General features: G+C 31.8%; 2 protein-coding genes across 3 annotated transcripts; one reads left to right on the forward strand and one right to left on the reverse strand.

Annotated features, from left to right (window-relative positions):
- Window positions 1–1,511: 1,511 nt before the first annotated feature.
- LOC108726316 (ubiquitin-conjugating enzyme E2 J1) lies at window positions 1,512–3,647 on the forward strand. The gene is made up of 5 exons (XM_018453810.1): window positions 1,512–1,858; window positions 2,230–2,435; window positions 2,527–2,717; window positions 2,798–2,915; window positions 3,324–3,647. The coding sequence occupies exons 1-5, from the start codon at window positions 1,822–1,824 to the stop codon at window positions 3,567–3,569; spliced, it is 798 nt and encodes a 265-aa protein (XP_018309312.1). The 5' UTR covers window positions 1,512–1,821; the 3' UTR covers window positions 3,570–3,647.
- Window positions 3,648–5,108: 1,461 nt separating this feature from the next.
- LOC108726326 (uncharacterized) lies at window positions 5,109–7,751 on the reverse strand. Of its 2 annotated transcripts, none has more exons than XM_018453824.1 (7): window positions 7,447–7,751; window positions 6,597–6,648; window positions 6,468–6,517; window positions 6,348–6,354; window positions 6,085–6,191; window positions 5,880–5,992; window positions 5,109–5,815 (listed from the first exon to the last, which is right to left on the reverse strand). In XM_018453824.1, exons 1-7 carry the CDS (start codon window positions 7,500–7,502, stop codon window positions 5,550–5,552), a joined length of 651 nt encoding a protein of 216 aa, XP_018309326.1. In that variant the 5' UTR covers window positions 7,503–7,751; the 3' UTR covers window positions 5,109–5,549. The 2 variants fall into 2 exon arrangements, with proteins under 2 accessions (XP_018309326.1, XP_018309324.1); XM_018453822.1 differs by having other exon boundaries at window positions 6,348–6,381.
- Between the last annotated feature and the right edge of the window lie 4,410 nt (window positions 7,752–12,161).

Consider the following 12,161-nt stretch of genomic DNA (forward strand, 5'->3'; position numbering starts at 1 on the left):
ATATATATATATTTACAAAATATTTAAAATAAATCTTATAAATATTTATAAATATTTTGTAAATATTTTGTAAATATTGTGTCCCAGATAGCAACGTGTCTATCTTGTTGCTGACATGTTGCTTGCTAAGTATGCATTGCTAAGCATGTGTTGCTACCAGAATTGCAGCAACTGAGTCCTCATTTATTGGCAACATGATGCCTTCACGATACGATAACTTTGAATAGCAACTTGCCAGCAGTTTGCCGACAACCTTAAAATCGTCATCATCAAAATTCGTACTATTACCATCATGTTGCCATAATAATATGCAGCATCATGCAATGCTTTCATATTGCCGACAGCACAAGATAACATTGATGCAGCTATCTTGCTGTTAAACTGCTGGCAATACATATACACATTGTTGCCTGCATGTTGCTACAATGTCGGCATTCGTATATTCGAAATCGTTGAAGACAAATCTATGGCAAGTTGCCAATATCATAAGCAATCACAGATTCGTGTGATTTTGCTGAGACACGCTTTGCTATCTGAGGTACTATCTGGGTAACTGATTAATTTTCTGCTGAACGCAACCAATTTTTAGCTTCTGACTTCTGATTTAATCGTTTGACCTATGATTGGTCAATTCTTGATAATCTTTTACTGTATATTGCGTGACGTACGTGAAGTCAGCACACATCCGCCATTTCTGCCAGTCTATTCCCTCCAGTTGTTCCATTGGAAGGTTTTCTTTCATTTGAAAGGTTTTAAGATCCATCGGAAGGTCGAAGGAAGGTTTTTGAAAATGGAAGGTTTTTTACTAATGTAAACTACAAAATACGTATACTCTATTCGGCGAGAGGAAATTATCGATCAGCGTTTCGAAACTTTACTCGAGTAACTAATACGGTGTTTACAATAGAAGTCGTAGGCCGGTATTCATAGTCAAATCTTATATTCAAGACTGTCTTAAGATGTCACGAATCAATCAGAGGACCGCATTAGCGTCTTAAGATATTACTTAAAACGGTCTTGAAATAAGAATATGAATACCGGCCGTAGCGATCGTAAGATCTCAAGTCGTAGAAAATTGACCATAATTGTAGTTATAGTTGATTATTCTTCTCATTATTATTTTCGATTATTCGACTATGATTGCTCAGAAAAAAATGTTTTATGTATAATTATATAAAATGATATAAAATTATATAGAATTTTGTATATAAATGGATATATTTTATATATAATTATATGAATTTCTGCAACACTACAAGCGTGAATAACTTCACAAAAAAATCTCAAATTTTTTTCGCGAAACACGTGTCTCATATCTTTTGTGATTATTGGTGAAAGATTTTATCAAATCATTGAAGGATTTTTTCGTGTATGCGCAAAAGATTTTGCAGTGACCTGGTGGACAACACTGATCCCCTCCACGTGCCGTAAGCGTCTGTAAAATGGCATCCCTACCCTGCCATTCCTGGTTGTTTCTAGTTTGGTGATAAATAGAAGCGCGCGAGCGCCAAAGCGCGGCGAGGTTTACCACGTCACGTCACGTCCTAGCGAGGCTCGCGTTAACATTCATAGTGAGCGATTTGGAGCGATCAGTCTCACGTTGAGACTTGGACTCGACGTCGAAAGTCGTCCGGAGAAATTGGCGTGCGTACACGCCGACTACGAATATGTGAGCGGGACGCGTTTCATCGATCAGTGCATCGGTGAGATCTGGTGGAATCGGTAGAGAAAGACGATTCACGCTCCGCATCCGTTTTTCCCGTTCTTAGTTCTTCAACCTGCGCCCCGACGAAGGGAAGGTACCCGGAAAAGTCATCGAAGATGTCATTCGAAGGCAAATATAACGCCAAGAGCCCGGGTAAGTCGAAGTCAACGCGCAAATTGCACCGGTCGAAACGTTTGTTTTGACTCACATTAGCCGCGCAACTCTGACATATTTCCATGATGCAATTGTATTTGTGGATGTCAGCGTAGTTGCCAGCTAGCCAACTTCGATATCCGCCGAGCTTTCGTATCACTTTTACACGACGGTCGATTAAAGCATAACAATTAATGACGTATGGCATACATAAAAATCTCTCATGTATATGTATGTTGATATATATGTATATGCCTGCTTATCAGCTTATTAAATAACATAAGTTATCGAATAACACAATTGATATCTTAGTAAGATTTGTAAGTATTACAAAGTTAAAACTGTTATTTTATTAAGTATATGTATCTTAGCGGTGAAGAGATTAATGAGAGAGGCACAGGAGTTACACGAAGCCACCGAAGAGTACTATGCGTCTCCTCTTGAGGACAACCTGTTCGAATGGCATTTCACAGTGCAAGGACCACCGTCGACAGACTTTGAAGGTGGCGTTTATCATGGGAGAATCTTGCTACCACCAGAGTATCCTATGAAGCCACCAAATATCATCTTATTGACAGTAAGTGGACATCAGTAACACACGAGTAACACATGAATTGTTATATCACGATGTTATGTCATGTTGTCACATGTAATTTTTTTTTATTTAGCCAAATGGACGTTTTGAAATAAACAAGAAAATATGCCTGAGTATTTCTGGTCATCATCCTGAAACATGGCAGCCATCGTGGAGTATTAGAACGGCATTGCTGGCCTTGATAGCTTTCATGCCTACACCTGGAAGTGGTACAATTGGAGCATTAGATTACAGCACTGAGGAACGACAGAAACTTGCTAAAAAGTATAGCTACATATCGTAATTAAACACAAAACGCATTGTAAAAATATGATGTAGTCTCGTAATTGATCCTTGCATTCCAGATCGCTGAACTGGCAGTGCGATACTTGTGGTAAAGTTGTGAGCTTGTTGTCGAAAAACTCTGTTAAGAAACCTATCACCGAGGAGGAGCAAACCATGCTGAAAACAATTGCTCTCAAAGTAAGCAGTTATACATATGTTTTTAAATACCTATTATAAATATATATAGTTGAGAAAGAATTTATCTAACATCATGCAAACTGCTGGGTTGAGCATGAGTTGTGAAAATTGTTACAAGATATATTAAAAACGTGCTTTTTTTCTCAGTGCCTAGCAATTCGCATGATGTGCAATTCCACGCATCTGATCTGTATCGCTAAGTCTATAAAAAAAAATTGCATCTAAATAATTAAATGTGAGGTTGATAATTTTCTCGTAGAGAGTAAAAAATTGGTTACTACTCTGATTGAGAAGTTGAACCTGTATATATGTGATGTGTGTATATATATATATGATGATTATTATATGTTATAAAAATATAAATTACCACAAGAACTTAATGGATGTATTTGTAAAAAAAAATTCTAGGCCGATGACTCACCAACGTCAGACATATTATTTACGGATAAAACAACAAATGTAACCGAACGCGAAATACTGCAACGTAACGTGGAAACGATGACGGAAGAAAATTGGGATTATCAACAACCTGAGATTATCCTAAATCGCGTAGAGACAATGTCGTCTTCGAATGATTTATTTTGGAGTATTCTTATCGCTTCATTAGTATCCGCAATAATTTTGTTAATTTTACGACGATTATTTCTTGTTTAACTTATTTGTTTTTGCAAAAGTATAGGGATATGTTAAGAAAATAGTAAATTTTATACACGTTTTATGGACATCATTTTTAATCTTGCAGAAAAAAATTTATACTGTCAGGAATATTGTAAACTGTGAATCTAATTTTTTTTTTTGAAAACGTGTATAATACATGACGAAAGTATATGCATTAGTAAATGTTAGTACATATCCATATTGTTACAAACAGCATTTCTTATACATCCCAAAATATTTTAATTTTATTGCTGAAATGAAAAGTAAATAAATTTCCAATTCGATCATTAATTTATACTAGTCGCTTTTCATTAACAGCATAGTATTGAAAGTTATATCATTATTTATCGAACATTTATATCATATATTTTATTTTAGTATATTAAAAATGACTGGTATTAAATTTACATACTTTAGTATCTATTAGTTATAATTGGTAATAAATTTTTTATTTTAATAATTTTCAAATATTTTTTGTGTTTGCTCATATATATATATAGTATATATAAATATAAAAATGTATCTATAAATTTACACAATTGTTATATTATTTTTATCAATAAATTTGCATTATATAATATACATAGCCTAACATGATACTATTTCGTAATAAATATAAGCTATACAAATATGTCTGTGTAACTCTATAGCTTTCTTACACTTTTCATATGTGTATAGCCACTGTAATAAAATTTAATATGTAATACACATATCTATTAGAGGAAGAGGATTTAGAGCAGGACTAAATTCATTTTTTGTATGTACATAACAATATAATAAATTAATTATTTATTAAAGCATATATATAAACATATTACTTCTTAATTTATTTATTACACTCCATAGTGTAGCGTGATGTTCCGCAATTTCACATTCGCTTTTATATATTCATTCATCGAACTATATCTCTTCATAATTTTAATTGATATGACATATTTTTTCGTGAATACTTATTTCTAACATCCAAGTATTAAAAAAGGTGTATTTCTTAAACTTGTATGAGGCATATTTGGATTATATATAACGACATAATAGAAGTATATTAAAATGATATAAAATGATATAAGTAACACAGTCATAAACTATAGCAAACTTCACAATCTTTTATTATCTATATTAAGGCATTCTACAGTCATCATTTACAATAACAATTTCATCTTTACATGCTTTTCATTACAATAAAATAATTCCTATCCGAAACTTTCTTCTTTTGTACATTTGCTATTTTTCTAAATTTCACTATCTATTAATGTTGTGCACTTATCTCTATTATAATATTGCATTTATTTCTTATATTTAGATTAATGCCAATAGCTTGAAAACTGCATAAAAAATAATATGATTTAATAGAATCTCTTGTATATGTCTTGTGTTTGCATTATTTATGAACAATTTATTTTAATATATAATACTACTTCATGTCAAAACAAGTCATTTGAGTGCACATATGTATTAAAAATTTGAAATATAGAAGTATGGCACATGATTTTATTTTGTAAAAAATAATTTATTGTCATACGGAAGTTACATGAGGCAAAAGCGAAACTAAAGCTTTGTATTTATGTTGCTAAAGTTTATGATAAAGTTCAATTTCCTATTTAAGCAAGCAGATAGCCTTATTTAAAAATTGAAAACAAAAAATATTTTTTATTTACATATACAATTGTTGTGTACATATGCATATACTGCAAATGATTTTTCTTGATTTAGTAGCTTGACATAATTCCTTTCTGTGCTAGAGATTATTATACAAGATACTCTACACAACGTAGATATCTGCGTCATATCTCTATATCCAACATATCTTAATTGTAAGTTGTACAATACACATTTTTGAAACGATATAAACGCAGTTATATTGTTTCAAGAATAGTAATACCGAAATAATGTGATCTTTTAGTTAGAGCGTCTATTTTAGCTCTACCATGACTTTATAATACAAAAATACAAACAATATTTCATTAATTAATTCGTTTATCAGCTAGTATTAGCATTAGTCCATTCACCCGTCTCTTTTAGAGCTCTATCTGTTAATCTCTCTATCTCAGTTAAAAGTTGTTCAGTCTCCATATCAACACATACCATATTCTGTTCCACTGGATCCCATTCTAAACTATTTGGACTCGAGACTCTAGACCAAGGAGATGCGGTCAAACTGGAGGCTCGACTATTATTAGCTGACGTCTGTGTAAGAGAATACTCTGTGTCTCCTTGTTCGTCATCCACAATTGGTAATGGCATCCCTGCAAGAGTAAAATTTGTCTGTGTACTGTAAGATTCATAAAAATAATAATAATGATAGATTACCTTCGTGTTCCCATTCAAGATCCAGTGATGATCCCGGAGTGGACGACATATAAGCCTGTTGTTTTATTAACGTTCTTGCATCAAGAACTTGAAGGGACATATTTAGACCAGAACTAAAAATAAGTGTACGATCTTTTAGTCTTTCACACACACACACACACCAATTCCAAGAATGTTATTGGAGTTAAGTAATAATGTAGTTTACCTTGTAGAAACATCGTTTCTAGAACTCAATCTGGCATACTTATTACCACCTCGTGACCATCTTCCATCTTCTAATAATTCCAAAGTTACTGGAACTCCATGTTTTTTCTATAATTCAAACACATGTAAAATTGCATAATTCAAATTAAGATACTTCTTATAGTTCTTGTACAAGAAAAGTAATAGCTTTCACATATTCCATAACGTTCTTATCTTGGTATACTAAATGATGTATAAGATATACATTATAAGATATTTTTTTACCTTGAATCTTTTTAAAGAGAGGAACGATAAGAGACTACATCCAGTAAGCATGGCAGATAAATGTAATATTAATATCATAAATCCAAATTAGAATTAAAAGTTACAAACTGATTTTTATACCTATTTGATCCTTTAGTTTGGTCTTCGTGTCCTTCGACATCCAAACTGAACTAAACATAAAACAGCAGTGTTATTTCTACTAATAAAGGCATAAACAGAAACATTTTCTAAAAACTTGGATATATATACCTCAGCTTGTTCTTCTTCTTGGAACGACATTCTGGTATGCCGTCGATAGAACCTGAACAAAGAACAGGCAATGAAATAGCAAAACACGATACATTCTTTTGTAAGATCTATAATATATTAAGAAGACCTCAATTGGAAGTCTTCCTAGTAAAAAAAATCTTATCAGAACATAGGATTCAATACAGCTTTCATAACTTGAGTTATTTGTAACATATAGTTAGATATTAGTACAACTATAAAGTTATAACTCATAGTCATAAGTTATGACTAAAATATTGAATCGATATAGTTCTCTATTTAACTCCTCTCTTACTCAGATAGCAACATGTCTTGTTGCTGGTATGTTGCTTGCTAAGTATGCATTGCTATGTGTTGCTACCAGAATTGCAGCAACTGAGTCCTGATTTTTTGGCAACTTGATGCCTTTACGATATGATAACATTGAGTAGCAACTTGCCAGCAATTTGTCAACAACTTTAAAATCGTCATTATCAAAATTCGTACTATTGCCATCATGTTGCTATAATAATATGCAGCATCATATAATGCTGTTATATTGCCGACAACGCAAGATAACATTGACGCAGCTATCTTGCTGTTAAACTGCTAGCAATACATATACGCATTGTTGTCTGCATGTTGCTACAATATCGGCATATTCGAAATCGTTGAAGACAAATCTACAGCAAATTACCAGCATCATAAGCAATCACAAATTTGTATGATTTTGCTGAAACACGCTTTGCTATCTGGGTAAGAACAATCTTCACAATATTCATGCAACGATTTTCTGTCAGATACCCTGACAGCTGACTGCCTGGATTTCAATTAGACTCGGTCCATTTCTAACCTGTACGGCACGGAATCTGTGACTTTCGTTAAACAGCGGCCGAGACAGGCTCCCATGACCTGCCAGCCCACGGCGTCGTGCCGTCATCTAATTGATATGGGTTTTCGGATACCAGCGTTTAACTCCACGTGTCACGTAAAAACGGGAACGACGGCGTCCTTCCACCAGGTGCTGCCCGGTGTTGATGTTGGTATCTCGGATATCGTTCCCGCACCATTAACGTAAAAAGAATACAAGCGTTTGGAGTATTTAGACGGTTTGGATCAGCTCATGGTGGAATCAGCTGTTATCCGTACCATGATATAAAATCTAAAGCGGGGAGCACAGACTCTTGCATAACGCATAACACATAAGGCATAAGAAATTCAACCAATCATAGTTCTTTATTTCATGGAAAGAAAGAAAACAAAGGATTTTGATTGGTTTATTTTCTTATGCATTACACTCGCTGTTGCCCATTGTGTTTCCAGCTTTATGTCATGATCCGTCATCCGTGTAGGAATAGAAACCTGGAAACAAATGCAAGAGGGAAACCGAAGTACGCTGCGAGTATTGTTGTAATGCATCGAGTATTGTTGACGCGCGAAATTTAATATTTCACCCGTAACATAAAAAAGATATGTAAGAACTTATTAATTATTATTGCCTCTTTTCGTAATATTAATTAGTTCTCTCGTATTCTTTTTAATTGCACCGCAGTGAAAGCAACTGTCGACGTTATTTAGATAAAGTTTGTTAAAAAAACTCAAATATAAAATTGTTTTGAAAAAAAAATAATTTTTTAACTTTATATATATTAATACTAAATTTTTATTTAATATTAACTCTGTATGCGTGCCCAGGAAAAAATGTTTCATATATAATTATATATGATTATATAAAATTATACAAGATTATATATAATTATATATAAAATATATTCATATATATAACATTTTTTCCCGGGTGACATATAATTAAAGTAAACTTATAATTAAAGTTAAGGAAAAATTTACAATGCATACAAAACAGATCTATAATATATAATATTATACGAAAGGATGTCTACATATTTTTCGTATTTATTTTTTATGTTATTTTTTATATTATAGATGGGTATTTTAAATATTTTAATTTTCTACAAAACACGATTTTCCAAGAGATGTCCTAAAGATGTCCAAAGGACGCCCTTAGGATATCGTGGGACATCCTATAAGCGTCCTCAAGCATCATTCAGAGAACTGTGTGGGTTATAATTCATGCTTAAGTAAATCACATTAATCAGTCATGCCAAATACATATTCTGATCATATCTATGTTGCATTTTGCCATTGATTGATTGCTAGTAGTTACCAGATGTAGTAGTTATGACATGTAGTATGTTACTAGATGCTATTGCGGTTACTTCCTTATAACTAAGCATAACGATAACAAGTTGCTTTTTAAAATTATAGTAATGAATAATGATAACGAGTTACTTTTTATAAAAAAATAACGACAACAGTAACGTCCTATTTTTATAAAATAATATTTTTATGACTTTTAATTGGTAACATTATTTTCAAATAAGATAAAGAATCCTATTTTCGGTCGAAGCGGATTCTGGTGCTTAATAATAATTATTCACATATATATAGATTTACAAATACATTTTTCAGTTCCAAATTCGATTTGTTGGAACGTAATCACAACTGAAATTGAAAATATAATGATAAATCGACACATTAATCGTTAATTATTTAATAATGATGCTAATAAGCATCTTTATGAAGTGTTTTAATAAGATGCTAATAAGCACTTTAAAACATTGCAAAGAACTTATTGCGAAAAATATCATCTCAGTCAAAGTTTCAACTTGTGGGGGGGACTCGGATTTTCTGGGTATCTTACTAATTCGATCGAAGTAAGATTTTTTGTTAATTAAATTTTTCTATTTGTATTTTATCCAGAGTACTATTACGTTCTGAATAAAGTACAAATAAACTATTTTAAATAATAAAATAACGCCAAGTTTCTATTATTTTTATTAAAAAATATTACATTATTGTAATAAAATAAACGTATTATAATTATATATACAAAGTACAATATGTTATATAAAATACACACTGTATTAAACGCAGAATTAAAAAAAAATTAATAACAAAAGTTTTTGAAGTTATTGAAGAAACAAAATTTGCCTTAATAAAACGCAATCTTATTTTGCACATCCATACACACAGACACACACTTCTGCAAGTCAACAAAGAATGTAGACTTAGAACTTTTATTTATTATGCTTAAAAAATAGGCAACACAATTTGTTTCAAAATTTTTACTGATTTAAATAAAGTATTTTCAAAACATTCATTAGAAACTGCTTAACAATTACAATAAAATAAATTTACTAATTTATTAATTTACAAATTAAAAATTTATTAAATGTATATTATATTAAAATGGGTAGGTCCCAGATGCGCACAAAAAATATCGGACACAGCAGGTTGTTCCAATCGGACACAGTCTCAATCAGACACAGGTTAAAACGAACACACGACGATCCCAATCGGACACAAGTTAAACGGGTAAAAATTCTCACATCCTGAATTCCAAATGGGTTTTTAGTGCCTCTAAAAAAATTGTTCTCACACCCCACTGTCTTCATGAGTTAAAAATATTCCAAGCGGATACTGTCCCAGCTGCAACTTCCACGCGGTTAGACCTCAAGCGAATAGGATATGTTATCTTTTTTTTGTTCGGGGCGGCGTAGCCACCCCGAACCTGAGCGCTACTGTCCACACACCCCATTGTCTACATGGGTTACAATTTCGCAGTGTGGCTGTGACAGATTTCCTAATCTCAATAGTCGTCAACTTTATCGCTTAATACCTCGGTTCGCGGAGCAGAGCGACGCTTATTTCTGCCAGATTCTTTCATTTCATGCAAAAACACGTCGAATAAGCCTAATTTCATTAATTTTTTAGGTGACCGAGGTAGATTGCACCTTTACCCGTTTTAACTTGTGTCCGATTGAAATCGTCGTGTGTTCGTTTCAATCTGTGTCCGATTGAGACTGTGTCCGATATTTTTTGTGCGCATCTGGGACCCTCCCATTAAAATATATAAATAAAAGAAAGATACAAAATTGTTATATTTTAGTACGTTGTTTCTATTTCACTGTAATATTTCAACTGCACATTTCATTGAGGAACGCTGTCCATAAACTGAAATGTCTGTCTCATTTAATTCTCTCAATACCCCTGTATTTCGTCTTGTTATTTGTTGTCTTTTTCACGTTGCTATAACAATGCATCATTATCGATGCACCGTCCGTGAAACTTTGTGACGCGACGTTCATTTTTTGCGTTATTATATAGTTTCTTTCCTAAATAAAAATTCAAATAAAAAAAAGCGACCGTACAATGTTGAAGAGACAAAGTGAATTAATAATAAAAGCCATAAAAGGCAATAAAAAAATATAAAGATTTTATGAATAGAAAATATGAAGAACATAAGGATAATTTCATTTATTTATAGAAATTTATAAACTTACGATTAGCAACGAGCTTTATAACACGGTAAACATATGTTATGGAATCTTTGCATATTTATAAGAGATCCCACACTTTGTATTTTATAATTTTAACATATATGTTAATTACTTACAAAAGTTTCACTCTGAGCATTAATTCGTAATTATTATCCTTTCTGAAGAATGATGACAATTGGTTAAAAAAAGATATTTTTATTATTTTCATTGGTCGCAATATATCGATAATTACATTCTCGACATTTTTTATAAAAACAGTCCAGAATGATGTGATATCAATAATAGACAACTTGAATTATAAAAATAATCACTATATGAATTCGAAAAGAAGATATAATAAAGGTCAATGTTTATTGTACCAATAGTAAAATAACTAGTCCTATTTATTTAAGCTCTCATTTCTTCGAATCATATTTACTTCTACTTTTGTTTTTAGACACAACATTGACTACATTTATTTTAACATCAGACTTTTCATGGTAATTCTGATCTTAGCAAGAATAACAGATTGAATCATGAAGATAAAAAATTCTCGATATCCTTTTGCTATTTCTGTTATATCTTATTATGTCATCGTGATATTCTCTTAAATCGATATAAATCATATTTTTATCCTATTTATAACAGAACATAACAAGAACGATTTTGCTAAAAATATCTAAGACTTTAGTTATAAAATATGAGCATGCTGGAAACAAATTTTCGTATTAAATATTTCGCATTAAATTAATATAACTTTTAAATTGTATATATAATCTCGACAAGAGATTTAATAACACAGGCACACAAAATTTAATGTTTGATTTGGAGATTAGATCATGTATTCTTATTTTAACACTTCGAAGCCGAATCCAAATTGCTCCATTATACACAATTTTTTATCGATGAAAAATAGCTCGATTTTCCAGTATTTTTAGTGCTATTTATAGCCTGGCTTTAACATGCAATAAGCTGAATAAGTAAACGCAACAAAGTAAGTTTAACGATAATATCCAAGCTTAATATGCATGCTAGTAGTACAATGCACTTTAAACAATATTGCTAATGAATCAACGTCACTTCTTGCACGATTACACATTAATACTTTGTGGCTTAATAATTATATACACAATTATTTCTTATTTTTCATTGCGCTGCGTGTTTTTTTACCAGCATTTTCATTGCACTGTGTATTTATTTAACCAGCATTTTTCTACTTAACGTATAT

Source organism: Mycetomoellerius zeteki, unplaced genomic scaffold (assembly GCF_001594055.1).
Source record: "Mycetomoellerius zeteki isolate Tzet28-1 unplaced genomic scaffold, Tzet1.0 scaffold41, whole genome shotgun sequence".
Lineage (NCBI taxonomy): Eukaryota > Metazoa > Arthropoda > Insecta > Hymenoptera > Formicidae > Mycetomoellerius > Mycetomoellerius zeteki.